The 17981-nt window shown below is 45.0% G+C and overlaps 1 protein-coding gene across 2 annotated transcripts; it reads right to left on the reverse strand.

Annotated features, from left to right (window-relative positions):
• Positions 1-9579: 9579 nt before the first annotated feature.
• On the reverse strand, positions 9580-11262 carry LOC108159184 (neurogenic protein mastermind). 2 transcript variants are annotated; one of them, XM_017292237.2, is made up of 5 exons: positions 11060-11262; positions 10510-10944; positions 10127-10455; positions 9981-10033; positions 9580-9906 (listed from the first exon to the last, which is right to left on the reverse strand). In XM_017292237.2, exons 1-5 carry the CDS (start codon positions 11114-11116, stop codon positions 9878-9880), a joined length of 903 nt encoding a protein of 300 aa, XP_017147726.1. In that variant the 5' UTR covers positions 11117-11262; the 3' UTR covers positions 9580-9877. The 2 variants fall into 2 exon arrangements, with proteins under 2 accessions (XP_017147726.1, XP_017147725.1); XM_017292236.2 differs by having other exon boundaries at positions 10127-10944; positions 11060-11260.
• Positions 11263-17981: the final 6719 nt, after the last annotated feature.

Here is a 17981-nt window from a genome sequence, read left to right on the forward strand (position 1 = left end):
AGAGCGCTTTGAGGCCCTGTTTAATGAGAGAGAGCTCAAAATAAGATCTGAAAAGAATGCGAAAAGAGATACTTTCGATACTTTCGACACTGGTTCTTAGTGTGAAAAAGCGTGACCTTTTTGGGGCTTATTTAACGCTTCTTCTCTCTCTCTTTCTCTCATAAAATATGAGAGTAGTGCTGAGTAAAATAATAACCGAAAAGAGAGTTTGTGGACCACATTGTAAAATTTCAACATTGCCAGCACTACAACTCCCCTCCTCGACTACTTCTGCATCTCTTTCTACTTCTACATCTACTACTACTTCTCTTTCTACTTCTACTTCTCTCTCTACTACTCATCGTTCTCATTTTTCCTTCTGCTTCTGGTTCCGCGTCTAACCTAAAATTTATGAATCAGATCAACATTCGGCCTGATTCAGTTCCATGAACCATTAAATTGGCTTTTCGGGATTAACGGCTTTCGAAGTGCCATTAAAACGGGTACCCCTCCCCACCCACAGGCACCCCTTTCCACCGAAACATGGACAAAAAAAAGCAACAATTAGCTCAAAATTTGCCATCAAAATTGAGACCAGAAAATTGTGATTTTCTTTTAATTTTTACGACAGACCTGTGCGCAGACTTTTTCGTCCCAGTGTCTTTATGACTCGTCGAAAAGGGCAGCGAAAAGAAGAGGGAGTGAAAGAGAGCGATGGATGTGAAGGAGAAGAGGAGAACGGAACATTTGCTCATCGCTGCGTAGCTCCCCCTACCCCTCTTTCCTTACCCCTCACGCTTTGCCGGTGCCTTTTTCTCGTTTCTCTACTGATTTTTTATGCTCTCCTTGCATTTTTTTAATGATGATTGCCATTTTTTGTTTGCGTTCTTTCTGGGGGATTTATGATCTTTCTGGTTTCATGATCTCTGATTCCGTGGACCACACCGGCGATTAATGGCGATTTAATAACCGAACCGCAATGATCGCCAAATATATGCACGTATTACGGATGGATCAGTGGGCAAGAGACAGTGTTTAAGCCTAATGCGAAATATGTAGATCTGTTTTGTGCGGCAAAGGGAGAAGGAGATGATTCCCTGGCAGCTCGTAAAGCTAACGAAATTATGGCAATTTAACGGACGATTGCGATCCATCCGGGGGGAGCCAGGGTCCATGGCAATGGCCAGCAATTAGATGGCAGCCACATAACAGCCTTGGGGCCTGTCCTGGCTCCAGTAGTCGTTGGGGCTTTATCGCTTACATAAATTTCCACAGATAAAAGCGCGAAGAAATTCACTGGTCCATGCTCCACGTCTGGTTGCATGTCCACACAAACAGAGCCTGGGGAATGTCCAGAAATTATAGCAATTTGCTTGTCAAATTGTTGCCGACTTGGCCAATAAATCGTGGGCTTTATGGGCCGCTTTGCCGTCGCCCGGTGATCGCGATAGAGTTGTTTTAGAAATAAATTCCCCAAAAGGTGTACCCCACCTCCACCTGCATCTCCTTCTGAAGAGGGGGATCCTCTGGCTGTGGCTGTGGCTGTGGCTCTCCTTAGTGGTTCGTAAACTTGTAAAATGTGCAATTTTGTCGGCCGGCCGGCTTTTACTTAAGTCGATCGATCGCATTCGTTGTTCGCTTTATTTCTTTTGCTAATTTAATGGTCCTTTACCATCGGTAAAAAGCGGCTATCAATTGAATGGCTTGGCCTCGTGTCTGTGGGGGATCCACACGAACTGATTGAAATATAGTTATTGGTGATTTACGATGCGGTAATGTTTGTGGCTCGCTGATGATGCCTCCACCAAGAGGAGCAGTAAGCCAGCATTTCAGAATTATGCCTTCAAAGGGTACTCCTTTTAAAGCAGCTTCAAGAGCCGATGTTCCATTAATGGAATGCCTGCCAATCCCAGCAATGGAAACCCCACCCACACCCTCCTTCGATGTTTGCCTAATTCCACCAAAGTATGTTCTTGCAGAGTGCACCATTATGCCGGCGATTTTGCCCCCATCTACCGTTGGCCGCCATTCCGCCGTGCATTCGCCAGCCGTGCATTTGGTTTCGGATACGAATTCCGAAAATGTTATTGTCTCGCTGTTTTGGGGCAAGGCCTGCACCTGCTGCTGTTGCTGCTGTGTTGCCTCCTGAAGGGGCTTCTGGTTTCATCCTCCTGCTGTGTCAGAAGCTGCTCCTCCTCCTCCTCCTGTGGGCTCCTACAACCAGCCGAATCTCTCTCTGTGTCTGGCTCGCTCGTAACTCGAAACTCGAAATGTTTACGGTACATTTAATTTCATTTGGATTATTACAATATGCTTTAGGAGGCCCTCTCTAACTCCCTCCATTTGCCAAGCCAAACAATGAGCCATGAAATGCGAGGTGGGGTGGGGGTTAGGCATGCCCCCGCTCGGGGCAGGTGTACCGTACAGCATGCGGACATATTTCATTGTTGTTGCCGAAGTGTAATTGCGAATTCCAGACAAATGTGAAATTTGAATTTACAAGTTTAACTTTTCTTGTGGCATCATTTGTTTGGATGGGAACCATCTCGCCATCTTGTTGTTGCTTTTGCTTTTGCTGTGGCACTGTGGCACTGTGGCTCCTCCGACTCCAGTGTGCAGTTGGCAATTCTCGACTTGGTTCATTTGTTCCATTTCAACGCTTGCCTACTGGGGAGGCGGTTCTGGTGGGGTCTGAATCTTACATCTTGCCGGAGCGCATAAACAAATGTACTCGTGTTCTTTCTTTCTCCTTCGATTGTGCCAGCGGCTCACTCTCTTCGTCTCTCTATCTCACTACCTTGTGGCAGCACATAATGGCAAACTGTTGCCATATTTCCGTCATTTGAAATACCCTGGAGTTGTGCAGGAGTACACGGGTTATATGCTATCCACGGCTGACTGAAGAGAGAAGTCCTTGGATCAGTCGAGGATATATTCAAGTCGGAACACTCTCTGTCCCATCAATCGCTCTTTTTTTGTGTATTTGTGGAGTGCTTTCATCGTCTCCTGCTTTTGTGAATGCAACATCTTCGCCGTCGGGGGATCCAGCCCAGGATTCCCGAGCAGTGCCAGCGTGCAGTGTACCACAAATTTGGGCTGCAGTTTGCCAGCAAGTGAGTGCCGTGACCGGTTTCTGTGGCAAGGATATACGGGATTCGTGCGGATTCGCATTGTAGTTTACATATCTTGTTTATCCTTTCGGCACTGCACTCCTTGTTTGTCTTTTGTACATTTGCTCGGCTTTTTGTAAGCTCCATGGGGAGGCGGCTCCTCTGGTACTCCTTTGGTGCTCCTCTGGTGCTTCTCTGGTGCTCCTCTGGCGCTCCTCTGGTGCTCCTTTTGTGCTCGAGCGTTGTGCCGAAAAAGTTGCATTTCACGTCTTGTTGGACATTGGACTAGCAATCGGAAACGCGTCCTGGTGGTGGTCCTGGCCCTGTGCTGGGTCTCAAGGAGTCTCGTCTCTCAATTCTTCCGTTTTGCTTGGCTTCATCATATTTTCCACCGCCTGCTCTCTTCAGCAGTCCGAAGTGTACCCAAAAGTGGTGCGTTCCGTTTGGCCGCATAAAACACAATGCCACGCCCTCGGCGCCTGCACACACACACGCACACACGCACACACGCACACACGCACACGCACACACGAGCACACAAATACAATTAGAGACTTGGTTTGTTGGCTCAACTTGTTTGCTTACATTCAACTTTATTTCACTTCTGCTGCGATAGTTCCTTTCTTCCGGGCCTCCCCCCCCCCCCTGTTGCCCCTGCTGCCCCTCCACACACACATCTACAGATGTGTAAAGTTTTTGGCCAACTTCTGCTTCTCGTTGGAGTCGGAGTCGGAATCGGAGTCATCGTCATTGTGTTTTTTGACGGGGCAGGGGGCAGGGGCAGGGGCAGGGGCAGGGCATGGTCCTAACTTAATTCTGCTCAGATTTCTATACATCTCTCTACATTCGACAAGAACTTGTACTCCGTCCTCGTCCTCTTATGTTTGCTTAAATGTTGTATAATTCACTGATTTCTCTGTGGCTTTATGCCATTGTTGAAATTTTGTTGCTGCTGCTGCTGCTGTTGCTTTCGTTGCTTCTGCCGCAGGACTTGTGTGATTATGTTGCACATGAGGCATTGTTCATTTGGCGAACAGTTGCGGCAATCCTTTGCGGTGAGTCCTTGAGTGCAAGTCTTCAATTGAATAATTAGAGAGATTACAAAATGAATACAGATGGAGACAGTAGATTGGGGTGTGTGTCTTATAAAGGTAAAGGCTGTGTATGCTTTCCGGGAGCTTCTTTCCAGGCATCATGGTCGATTTACAAAATCATAGGAAAATTCATGGATTTTTCGGATTTTTTATGAAGCAGAAAAATCTTTGAGGAGGGTTTTAGTGCTGCTCAAACTGTATATCGTGAAAGCAGCGGCTTTCCAACTACAAATCATGCATTTATATATTATATTATATTATATTATGCTATATTATATTATATTTTATATACATATATTATACATTATATATTTTTATAATTTAATATAATATAATAATTTATTTATATTGGTTTTAATGTGTATAAACTCTGAAAGATGATATCTATTCTCTGTTCTCGCTTGATCTACACCCAAAAAAAAGTATTGCCATCTAGCGAAATTTGCTGATGGAAATATAAGCCTTTTACTGCCTTTTCCTTTCAAAGCGAGTTCTTTTTTGAGTCTTTAATCTTTCATCGTTGCCCAAAAACCAGCCCTGGATCCTTGAGGCCTCAGGGCGTACCAGATCTGCACGAGTTCTTCAGTAAATGGCCATAAAATAGCCCAAAATACATTGCCCCCCCCCCCACCAAGTGGCACGGCCAGTCCCATTTCCATGTTGAGTCGCTGAACGAAATGTAAGGAAAACGCACAGGGAACATGAAATGAACATTGTAAATTGTTGTCCGAAAATTTATTGGCAGCACTTATCAGATTCACTCATAAATCTGCAAAAAAAGCCCCGTCTCCAAAGCCATGCTCCCTCTCCCGCTCCTCCCCCTCTCGCTAGCTGGCTGACCAAATGCGTGGGTGTTATTGCTGTCTCTTTTCCGGATGGGTGGCATGTGCGAGACATTTATTTGCATGCTCTCTCTCTCTCACTCTCTCTCTCTCGCACTCTGTGGTGCTCCATTTCGGTCGCACAGTCCACAAATTAACATGACATTTTTACAAGCCCAAACATGTGTACACATGGGTCCCGTCCCGAATGTGAGTCCGGAACCAGCACTCGAACCACTCGAAATTAATAGCCAGCAAAGCAGGCAGCCAGGCGGGCAGCAGGCAGGCAGCAAACAGGCAAATGTAAGCTCATTGAATGACCAAACCGACCGACAGGAGGGGTCACACACACACGGACCCACAGACGGGGGACGTGGTCAAAAAAGTCAAACATTTGAACAGGCCAGAGAGAGAGCGAGAGAGAGCCAGCGAACAGGTTGAAATTTTATGCATCCATAAATTTAATTACTCAAAGGCTCCAAAATGTGCAAAACAAAAACCCATTAGCCATGGCATCGCATCGGATCAGAGCGCTCATTCTGCCATCCTGCCATCCTGCCAGTCCGTGTGGACTTCAGAACTCTTCTGTTCGATAATCTGGGCCAAGTGATGTGCATACTCGAACGACAATCGAATTGCAGCAGAGCAGGTCTTTTCATTGACAGACAGACGAGTCCATAAAGGCCAAGGAGTAGAGGAAAAATCATGACAAAACATTTGCCCAACGAGTTTTCATTTTCTTTGTTTCGTTGTTGTCTTGGTTTTTGTTTTCTTGTTTTCTTGTCTGTGTGTTTTTTTGTTGTGTTTTTGCTCGGCTTGGGTTCCACTTGAATGAGAATGACGAGAGGACGTCATGACGATGATGAAGTTATCAGCAAAAACAAGCCAAAAGTTGGCACAGTTTCAAAAAGTTGGCCAACATTCAGAACAGAACAGAACAGAGCAGAGCAGAACAGAATAGAGAAGAGCAGAGCGAGAGACAGGATCACGGGGTCTACAGGGAACTATTGGGGCGCCTAACAATCCGAAAAGCAGTCGAAAAATTCCAAAACAAGGCAAAAACTTGGCCTCACAGAGGCAGAGCAGAGAGAGGGAGAGAGGAAGAGGCATATTCCTAAATAGAGAAGGACTCTCCCCCCGCTGTCAATATGGGCAGGAGTGACAGTGCAACAAACGACAAGTTAAAACTCATGTTCATTGCATTACTCGCCCCACGAAGAGGAACGGCAGGCGGAGAGTGCGGTACATGCCACATGAAGTACATGTAGATGCCACAAGTTTGTCTTTTGTGAGGTTACCAAACACAACACTATTTCTTGACGTCTGACACACTAATCGATTCTCCGTTCACATGTGCATTTATCAATTTTAATTGATATTTATAAACCCAAGGCCTCTTGGGTTATTCATAGGTTCTTTGGCAAATGCTAAATGCATTGTAAATACCTCTAAATAATCCCTCAAACGAGGCGAAGTATTTTAATTGCGGTAGAGGATTGTCTAAGGTTTTTAATTGAATTAATTTTCGATTAGTTTTTATTTAAACTACGGCTAGGAAAGTGGATTTTTACTCATTCTGGCCTGTTTTTTTTTAAAGTATTGTTAGTGGATCGTTAGCAGAAAGGGAAAAATGTTGGAAAAATATATTTAAAATACTAAATGCCCACCGCAATGAGTACTAAATATTGATTGAAAGGTGTCTCAGATTTTTCATTGAATTAAATGCATTTTTTTGTTAGCTTTGGATTTTTATTCATCCTGGCTTTCGATACCCGTTCATTCACATTATCTATCTAGTTGAGGAGAAAATACAATATATACTGCAAAATACTAGAAAATACTTTGAGAAATAGATAAAATACCCCAGATCATGATGCAATTATACAAGGTGGTCTCGTCGGGAGCCGAAGTTCGTTCGTGTTGTCCCTTATCGTCAGTGCATGCTTGCTTGTTGATGATGAAGGTTGTTCACGGACGAATTTTTTGATATATTCTTAGCCCTTATGTCCCGACAACAACAAAATTATAGAAAGCATATAAAAAAAATACCACAGAATTAGAAGTAATCTTTATATATTATGTAAAAGAAAATTTTAATATAACTAAAAATGTTGAAGACAAATTTTTAATGGCTGCATAAAATTTAAAAATTCATATATCAGTAAAATCATTTTATTTTAAAATTTTAAGCCCCACGGGCCTGTTAAGGGTTAATCAACATCAACATATGCCGTCTCACTCACACTCACTATACTATGTGCCCTTCACTCGCACTTATTGCTAGCATACGTTAAGGGACTAACTTTTGCCGACGAGACCACCTTGTATAATTGCATCATGCCCCAGATTACAACTTTAAGAGCTTACGATATAGAAACATATATATACAGTGGAAATTCCATCTAGTGCATCTGAAGGTACATTTTTTTATACCGAAAATGGGGAATATAGAATTAATCTTTGTGGAACATAGCTCGTAATAGAGAAAAAAATATAAGAAACTACTAAACGAAATGCTGAAATCATTTAGTTTTACGGGAAATACCACAAAATACCACAGGAAAAGTGCTAAAATGCTCCAAGCCCTACTCGTATTTGCAGTCTTCATGGGAATTGCATTACCCGCATGCTTTTCTGGCACCTAATCTTCTGGCTTTTCATGCGAAAAACATGCCTAATATTCGGAAAATGTGCACAGGTGTTTAGCATATTTTACCGGGCTAATAACTGCAAGTGAAAAGTGTTTCTGGCCAGTCACCTAACTGATGGACTGATGGAGAGATGGAGACATGGAGAGACGCACTGCATGAGTTGTTCTTTCTGCTCGTTTCCGGTGTTGGACCATAATATGACGGATGTGTCTACAACAAAAAGTTTTGCCCGCAAAATAAAAGAATAAACTAAGAAATTGGTTATTGTACAACAAACGAGTGCGAGCGTGGGGGATGTGTTGGGGCAACCTTTCAAGCGTAAATTGCATATTTTGCAGAAACTGTTCCCCAGGGCAAAGGATGTATGGGATGTGGGACGTAGGAATGCCCTGGAATATGGGTCTTGGCGTGGCGTATAAAAGGAATTAGGAATGCAATTTGAGGTTATGTTGGCAATGTGCACCCAGGGGGGGCGACTGTACCCCACTAAAGCACGAAAACACTCTCATCCGGCCTCCCTCCCCCCCCGTGACCACATCTGTATGCGCATTTGTTTAGAACGGGGTTTGTGTGTGTGTGTGTGTGTGTGTGTCAGTTAGACCAACAGACAGTTGGACTGACAGTTGGACAGATGCTGGGGCTGGGACTGGGGCTGGGGCTGGGTGCTCGCTCCTCCGACATAGTCCCTGGAAGTTGGAGCCGGCCAGGGACCCTGACAGTTGGTTTGGAGTCCTCCTCCTCGTCCTCGTACTCATCCCTTTGCCAAGATATTAATAGACGAAATTTGAGTATTGCTTCCGTCATGAATAAAATTTTGTGCATTGCTGTAGCCCCCCGCCACCCGCCCCCGTCCGCAGCACACATAAAACTTTCCCGGACAACTTCTCGTCCTCCCCCAACGGGCTCATTGTCCTGTGCGCTTCGGTCTTCAGCCGTCCTGCTTCTTGCGGCAAAACTTTTCCCAATGTCCATTCGGCGAGCATTCAACGTCCATTCAACTGTCTGTCTGTCCATCTGCCCGTCTGTCGGTCTGTTTTTGTGGCTTGGGGTTTACGTCTATTTTTGCATCTTTTAATTTTAATGATGCCCCTTCTGCAAAAATGTAAAATGTTTTCGCTTGCTGCAGACCAAAACAAATTTTGTGGGCGCATCCGGAGAGCAAGGACTGCCCTGAATGGCGGGGGGAAGGCAGCTCGGTAATGTGATATATTGGAAAGCCCAGCAATCACAGAAAAACAATTCTTTGTAGACAGAAAATTCCAAGTATTAATCGAAAATACAATTAGATTAAGCCCTTTCACAGAAGTACAGTCTTGCCACATCAAAGGGAGTTTCTGTCCAACACTGGGATTGCAATTTGCACGAAAATGAAATGAAATGAAACGAAATGAAACCACAAAACGAAATGCGGTGGAACGCAAAAACTTTTCCAGAATCAACTACTAAAAGATTTATGGTATCAAAATAGTGCCACATAAAATATTCACACCTTCGCCTGGCTGCCAGAATCTAACGACTTCAGTGCTCGGGCTCCATGCTCCATGCTCCATGGGTGCGGGGTGCGGGGTGCTGGGTGCAGGGAAAGGAAAGCCACAACCAACTGATGCCAGTGGCTCGATAAAGCCATTGTTTATACAGCCAGCAGGGGGAAGGGGGGAACGGGCAGGAGGGGCCTGGCAGGGGCCTGGCAGGGCTATTGCATTTTGGGCCATAAGTTGGCAACATTTTTTATGCGTTCATCATGCGGTCAGCATAAATTTTTTATCGTCTTTTGCGCTGATTCGTTTCGTTTCCTTCCCCCCCCCCCCCCCTCCCCCTCCACCAGGGCGTTTTCTGTTGCCAATTTTGATGCCTGAATGCCATAAATCAATGCGTTTAAAGTCGCCAAAGGAAAGCCCCGAATGGAATGGAAAACAGCCTGCGGTTGTGATGATCAAGACATATAAACCATTTATTCCAATGCATTGTTGTTTTAGATACATGCGTGTGCTGGATCCATTGCTATGTGGTTTTGTGGTTCTTGTTGTTGTTGTTGTTGTTGTTGTTGTTGTTGTTGTTGCTGTCCTTTATGTTGTTGTTGTTTTATGTTGTTGTTGTTGTTGTTGTTGTTAATGCTTGCGGAGGGGACTGTACAAGACAGGTTGCATCTAAGATGATCCAATCAATCGAAAATATAACGAAAACGATTGAGCTGAATGATTGGATAGCAAATCAAAGTTTCATCAACGCCAGACCTTGTTCAGATTTTTGCCTGAAAAAAAAAGGGAATGAGAAAGGAGGAAGGGATAACTAAAGTAGGCCAAGATGTCAGCGTTTAAAACTCACTCGAATTGAATGAATTGCCCTTGTTGTCACGAAGCGAAAGCATGGCAGGCGAGCTGTGGAAAATGTGTCAAAGAAATGTCGAAGAAAATATTTAGATTCATGGGGAAATGGGAAATTGGGAAATGGGATTGGGGAGGGGGACTCACTTTAGGCCATTGCGCACATCCCGGTAGTTGTTGTTCATCATTTCGTAGTGCGACCTCATCCGCTGCTGGTTCTGGTGGGCCTGCTGCTGCTGCTGCTGCTGTTGCTGTTGCATCTGCTGCTGCTGCTGCTGGTGGTGCTGCTGCTGGTGGTGCTGCTGCTGCTGCTGGGAGGGACTACCGCCGTACTGCCAGATATTGTTGCTCATAGGCTGGCCGTTGCCGTGGCTGCAGCCCCAGGTGCCAGGGCTACCACCGCCGCCGCCCCCGCCAGTGAGACGTCCCTGGTGCTGCATCTGCGGCATTTGGGTGAACTGCTGCATTGCCGGCATCTGCGACATCTGCGACATCTGCGACATCGGCGACATCTGGGGCATGGCCCCCATCTGGGGCATGCCACCCATCTGGGGCATGCCACCCATCTGCTGCATGCCGGACATGGGCTGGAGATCCGATATGACCGCGTTCACGCCGGGGGCATCGATCGAACCCATCGAATTGCCCATCATTGGCAGCATGGTCATGCTGCTCAGCGGTGTCACCGCACCAATGGGCAGGTTCGAGGACATGGTGCCCAGCGGCGTCATCCCGTTGCCCGCCGGCATCATACCCAGGGGCAGGGACTGCATGCCGCTGCCCTGCATCGGATAGGACATCTGGCCGGTGGTCATCGGCGGCATCTGCAGCTGGGGCTGGTTCATGTCCATCTGCGCCATCGACATGGGCATGCCACCGGGTGGCATGCAGCCCTGTCCCTGTCCTTGGCCTTGGCCCTGGGGGCCATTCTGTTGCATGCCCATTTGAGCGGACATGTTCATCATCTGCAACGGAGATGGAAGAAGACGGTCAGCACTGTTACACTCTCGACACTTGCAACTCGCGGTGGCAACTCGCGGTGGCAACTCGCGGTGGCAACTCGCGTGGTGGCAACCGTACCTTATTGGCCTCACTCATGCCAAAATCCGCTTCGTATGGAACCGAACAAAAATTCATTTTGAAAATTTTAAAACGAACTTTTTTCCTTCAAAAGCAAATTAAAAAACCAAAAGAATTTTCACAGAAAAATTTGGATAAGAAATAAAATTTACTTTTTATAATTTTTGTAGTTTTTTTTTTCTAGAGATCTGAATCTTACGATGAACTGCCTACGACTGAGGATTTCGGAGTTCCGGGGCCAATACCAACGACAGGCCCCACACGTACGGCCTCCCATGATCGGGAAAAACTGTTGAAATTTAAGGGAACTTTTGGGTTTTTTCTGTGAACGCCAGTAGGCGATGCCACTCCTCGCCTTTCTCTCTCCCAAGGGTAGAGCGTGATCGGGCTATTGGCCTCGCCCACATGGTTGGGCTCCACGCGGCGCCACTTGGCTCCCAGCCATCCCGGGGACGCCCCAGAACAATTAATTTTACCTCTGGCTTGTCATTTTATTGTTGGTGTATCTACATAAAGACGGGAGGAGGCACTGGGAGGCTAGTGCCCGTGCCCGTGAGCTGTCGTGTCAGCCCAACTCCTGCGATGGCTGTCTTTGGCCATATCCTTTTGGCCATGGCGGTGTCGTGGCGGCGGTGCAGTTGCCACACCATTTATGCCATTAAGTCATTAGCTTTGTTTAACAAATAACAAACTGTCAATGAGTTGATTAACGATGTTTTTCGCATGAACTGCAATTAGCCGTCTCTCCTTCCAACGTTGTGTCTCGCTTCTGGCCTGATAAATGGGTGTGATTTGGGCTTCCACCGTGGCAGAGAGCCAGAGAGGTCTCGACTTGGTGGATTGTTAATGGGGGGCACTGGAGGAGGGAGTGTTGGAGTGCTGGAGTGCTGGAGCACTCGTTATTGATGCGCCGCCAGCCCCTCCTAAACTGCCGTCACTTGGCAATTATTGTGTATTGTGCTTCAAGTCAATGGCATTTGACACAGCCATAGCCACTGCCACGGGTAGAAGCACTTCATCACACCCGTAGTCGTGGTCGTAGTCGTCATCATTGGCTCCACTAACAAGGAGCAGCATGAGATGGCGGTGGAGAGTCATCGTAAACGCAATTACACCCGTTGACAAGTGTAATGTCAGCCATTCTCCCATTCCCATTGGCATCCCATCCGATACGACCAGCATGCCATCGTCAACATCCCATCCGACTGCCAGTTACCAGTTGCCTGCCGGTGACGCTGACGCTGACGCTGACGCTGTCGATGTGACGCGCTCCATCACTCACGCCACACGCTCCACGTTCCCCCCTGTTTTAGCCACTTGGTGACGCCTCGCCGTGGCAACAGGAGCGGAGCCCTGAAGGTATCTGTATCTGCCAGGCTGTTGGGGCATTTCCTGGTTTTCCTTCTAATTTTTCATCCGTGACCCCCATGGAACACCTAAGTGGAGTGGAGAGAAGTCCGCTCCTGTTTTTAAATATTTACACTGTAATTATTATGCAAAATGCACTTTACTCCATTATTTACGATATGTTGGCACTTCGTGAGCAGACTTCTGAACAGGGGCCCCGGGATGCCATAAATAAATATGTATATACAATAGAAATATACTAAACACTGTACATATATATATATATATGTGTATATGTATAAATGGAATGTCTGAAGGGTGTGCAGAGTCGCATTGTATGTCCACAAATTAGGAATTAGTTTGTTTGTGTGTGTGCGGTCGCTAATTGGCTTTCCCAGAAGTTAATTACGATGAAAATGTTGAAAATGTTGAAAATGCTGAAAATTGGACTTGTCAAAAACATTTTTGACATTTCCCGCCCGACCTTCCCCGCAATCATTCGGCAGGAAATTAGTTTTACAAACTTTCGGCATCGCTTTTTGCATTTGCATTCCCATTTCGCTTTAATTTTAAACTAAAATTTTGGAATTTATTGTTAACACTCATTATGATTATTATTGCGAGTGTTGCGGCTATTATTACTAATATTAGCCCTCGAACCTCATAAAATAATTGAGGAAACGCCATTCATCAATGGAATGGAGTGCCGATGGAGTGTTGATGTTGCATTTGTTCGGCACACGGATATTACATTTTTGAAGCTTAATTAAGTGCCAATTTCGCTAATGAACGTGTGCTACAAAAGTCTGTATGAATTAATATTATATTTGATTATTTTTGATTGCTTTTGATTTGTATTTCATGGCGAGACTTTTTTTGGGGGAAATACTCGGATGCTTTAGAATTAAAATCAACATTTTAATCGGTTCTAGATTTTTTTTAGACACTCTCATTTGTTTTCCAAGCTGCACAAAGCAGAACAAAACAAGAAAAACTTCTGTTCGAGTGTCTATACAGTGAATACTACGGGAATATACCCTTCTTCCCCGGTGATGGTGGGCGTAAGAAAACCTTTGATGGGACATCATTTCCGAGAAAAGTCCTCAAAAATTCTCAACTTCCGGCCACATAATTGGGTGCTATTTAATAGCCATATGAACTTTAGTATTCAAAAAGGGGGGTATTTTAAGTATATTCGGTATTTTTAAGGCGCATTCAGACAGAATGTTTCCAGATTCCAGAAGCTTAGCATTTAGATGTAGTATTTTTTCGAATATTTAAAATTTGTGTTATAAAATATGTAGTATATTTTAGTATTCTGATGGCTCAATCTTTTCTCTGATTTGTACCTTAAGATTCCAGAAGTTTAGCGTTTAGTGCTAGTATTTTTTCGTATATTTAATATTTTTGGTTTATAATTAGTAGTATATTAGTATTTTTTCTCTGATTTGTGCCTTTAGGATTTAGTTTAAGTATTTTTCGTATATTAAATATTTTTTGGTATATAATATGAAGTAGTTTTTGGTTGTCTTTTAAGTATTTTTATGGCTAAACCTTTTGTCTGATTTGTGCCTTAAGATTCCACAAATTTAGCACTTGGTAGTATTTTTAAGTATTTTGACGGCTTAACCTCTTGTGTGATTTGTGCCAGAAGTTTACCATTTAGTTGAAGTATTTTTTCGTATATTTAATATTTTTTTTCTATGATTAGCAGTATTTTTTTGTATTCTTTTTTAGTATGTTTATGGCTTAACCTGAATTGTGCCTTAAAACTTCACAAGTTTAGTATTTAGTTGTAGTATTTTTCGTATATTTAGTATTTTGTGATATTTTATAGGCACTTTCTAATTAAAAATCATCATTGTTCTTCTGTGCGCTTTTTGTCTCGAGTTTAGAAAAGTTAAGAACTTAATTCTACAATTTTTGGTATATGTATTATGTTTTTGGGTGTATTTTTGGTATATTGTGTACTTTTTATAATTTGACAACTGCTTCAGATGACGGAAATTGAGTAATCCCATTTGGGAGTTGTTAAAAACACCTCTAGCGAGTGAAATATATTATAAACCATCTACCCTTTGAGTACCGTGTACGAGAAGGCAATCTTTTTACTCTCATTACAAAAGGGAGATGTGGGTGTGTAGGTGGGAATTGTACACCTTGGAGGAGCTTTGAGGAGACGACTCCAGGCTTATTAGGCAGCCGGCAGCCGGGGCAAAGTCTTTGATTTAACACCTAAAAACAGAGCTGCCAAACAAAGGCGCCCCTCATTAATTAGGGATGTTAAGATGATGGAAACTAATCTGCTAAAAGCAGGCTCCTCTGGCGCTCACTGCCCTGCCACGACCTACATACTCGTACTCGTAACATGCCTGCAACGTACAACCTATAGTGGTGCTTCGCCATCAGAATCTCTGGCTTCCTTCAGGCAAGTAATTTGTCTGTCAGGATCAACGGCAAAGGTTCTGCAGGCGAATGAGGGGGAGGAGGAGAAGGAGGAGCAGCCATTGTTCATATGCTCTTAATGCACTTGCAAGTGCAGGCTTCACCTTCGACAATGCTGCACACACCGAACTGAAGGAGAACGATAATCAGGGACGAATGAGAGAGATGGAGATGCAACAAAATAACCCAGGATGCTCAGAGAATAAGAGCCGAGAACAGACTGGCAAGGAGGTTGTCAAGCAGAAATCTGTGCAAATCACAAAAATTGGAAAACCTAGAGAGACGGCAGCAGTGCAGCAGGGCAGACGGCAGAAGGACGAAGGCAGTAAATGTTGCAGCCAGACAGACTGCAGGCAGCCAAATGCCCAGCGAAGTATGTAGAGAAGCCGGAATCAGAGCCGAGTCCTCCATTAGAGTCGGCCATAAAATAAGCATCGGGTTGTATCGGTTGTATCGGTGGATGCAGCTACCCTCCACTCCCCCTGGGGCCCGCCCGTCTGCTGCCTGCTCTAAGCCCATGCATGACGCTTGGCTGAGTGCAAATTCAATTAACTTGTTACAACACAATCTCAGGATCAGCTTTAGCATCGGCCTCAGTCTCAGAGTCAGCTTCAGGTCCAGCTCTGGCTCTGGCTCTGGCTCTGGCTGCATCAGCATCTGCCCATACGGGGATTGGGATTTGTCAGTGCATGAAGGAGCGAGAGAGAGAGAGAGAGCGAACATTTCATAGCTTCTTCGTTGGTCCTTGGCCAAGTTTTTGTTTATTTTATTTCGAATTTTATTTCCCAATCAAATTGGTTTTTGCGGTGCGCGCGAGAACACCATACACACATATACACATACACACATAAATAGATAGATTTGTACAGTTATTTGATTTAAGCCCAGTTAGTAAATGCAGTTTTGCCCCTCATTCAATTAATAAAAGATTCGAAACGGCTTCGGGGCCGCCTGCGATGGCCAACATCCATAACCAATTGACATTTACATTGGCCCAGATACATACGTGACTAGAAGCATCTGCTCGTAGATGCATGGCCGGGCATTCGATGGTTAGACAGATGCACATAAACGAATGCCGATGATTGGGTTAGAGTCATTTTGCATCAGTTTCGAATCGAAATTAATAATCAAATGTCAATTAATCGATGGATTAGCATATGTACTAGCCGAAGGACAACTAAATGAAGAGAGGACATGATAGGGCTGGAGATGACAGATAGACAGATTCTCATCTGGAGTGGATCAAATATCGCTGTTAATTCCATGGAATCTAGCCATCTTTAAGCCCCATTCATGGTGAACCCAGTTAAGAAATCCCCCACTTCCTTCGCCCCCCCCAAGGAAATTATTCAGTATGCTGCCGTTTCCTTTCCTTTCTTTTCTTTTCTCAGTTTTTGCTGTTGAATCTTAAAAATACATCTACGTTGCCCCTTGGTCCATAATTTATGGCCTGTTCCAGTGCCCGTTTCCATTATGAATTCATTAGCACCTGAGGGCTGATAACCCACAAAAAACAACACCAAAAAGAGAACGAAATTCCCGAATAAAGGCATTTAAAAGTCCGACAAGGGGAAAAGAGACCAGGCGCCAAAAAGGCAAAGTTCAACGGGGGCCAATGTCAAAAGGTTTAAAATTAAAGTCGAATTTCCGCAGAGACCCGCTCACACAGCCACACCCCCCCCCACGGGGCGGGGGTCAAGGGTCTTCAAATTAGTCTGACTTTCTGCGGGTTTCGACCCTAATCCTGGGACTTGTCTGCCCCGTTCTTTGCATATCACGGATGGCTATACAAAAAGTCAACAGAAAAACGAAAAACGCTGCACAAATGATGCGATCCGTGTGGGACGTGCCAGCCAACTCCGTTTTGGCCACAAATCGATGGACCAGGACCAGGGCCAATGCGCCTCACGTGCGCCGTCTGCTGCAGTCTCAGCTGGCTGCATTTGCAATTAGTTTGGGGACTGGGAGGTCCTGCCTAGAGTCTCGGTTTAGTCAAGGATTTGCAGTGATTTTGCGGCGCTAAGCAGCTAAATGGCCGTGACAGCTGCCTCCCGAGTGGTGGGAAATCGAAGCCAGCCAAAAGCTGCCACCAGTCCAGGCAAATCTTGCGACATTTTATGACATCCTTCTGTCTGTCTGTCTGTCTGTCTGCTGCAGCAGGAGGGAGTCCCTGGTCCGTCTTGTTTGCTTTATCCTTGGGAAGTGTCACCTTTAAGGCGTTGCCAGCAAATCAACGTCACGTCCGCCAATTCGAGGAGCAACTACAACAACAACAACAGGAGCCATAAAAATGCCGGACGAACGAACCTTCGCCGCACGACTTGACGAATAGTTTTGCTGACTATTGCAGAAGCGGTCCTTCCTGGACCTACGTGCCCTGATCTCCTTACAAGTTGAAAGTATTTGGCCAGCGGCAAGGTCAAGGGGGTTCACAGCGAGGGGGGGCCGCCTCATTGGCAGTTTATTGAAAAATTGATACGAATCGGATGAGAAATCTGTTGAATGGGGAGGAGCTGGCATATGCAAATCGTTAGTAAAATCGATTCATTCAAAGACTACAACTATTCATGTTATTTGTAGACTGAAATGATCCCATTTAAGGTTCTCCTTCCACCACACACTGATGCCCCATTCTCAAGCCTTTGCCTTTCAACCTTTGACGCTTTAAATGTCAAATGCATTTCCGTTTGACTTATAAAGCTAGCAAGACGTACCTTTAGTTAAGGCATGGGGCTTTCAATGAGTCAGAGTTCGGCATTTGTCTCTGATTCCGATACCAGTGTCTGGCCTGGGCCTCTGCTAATATCGTTGCACACTTAAGTCCACGTGTTCATCGTCTGTATCCGCATTTAGCAGTGTAGGACAAGATATGCCCCATCCGAGTGTTTGCTGGTTTGTTGCCATTCAATCAGTTGTCGGTTGACTGCTTTCGTTAAGTGCCATCTTTGCATGTCTCTGCCTGTCACATGAGGATAGCACGCAATGCACATTCCCCCCCACCCCCCACTCCCTATCCATCTACCCATCTGTACATCATGTACCCTGTATTTGAATCGGACTCCGAATCGGACTCTGTCGGACTCTCTGCCTGCCTTGCGTTCCTCTGGCCACATTGCAAATTATTTGG

This window comes from Drosophila miranda, chromosome 3, assembly GCF_003369915.1.
Source record: "Drosophila miranda strain MSH22 chromosome 3, D.miranda_PacBio2.1, whole genome shotgun sequence".
In the NCBI taxonomy this organism is placed as follows: Eukaryota; Metazoa; Arthropoda; class Insecta; order Diptera; family Drosophilidae; genus Drosophila; species Drosophila miranda.

Excerpts from the sequence above, each read along its gene's own strand:
- LOC108159184 (XM_017292236.2), bottom strand. The coding sequence starts at position 11,116 with ATGAATTTTTGTTCGGTTCCATACGAAGCGGATTTTGGCATGAGTGAG. Across the intron at positions 10,034-10,126 it reads GATGTGCGCAATGGCCTAAA|CTCGCCTGCCATGCTTTCGC; the intron begins GTGAGTCCCCCT and ends CATTTTCCACAG. Across the intron at positions 9,907-9,980 it reads GGGCAATTCATTCAATTCGA|GCAAAAATCTGAACAAGGTC; the intron begins GTGAGTTTTAAA and ends TTTTTTTTTCAG.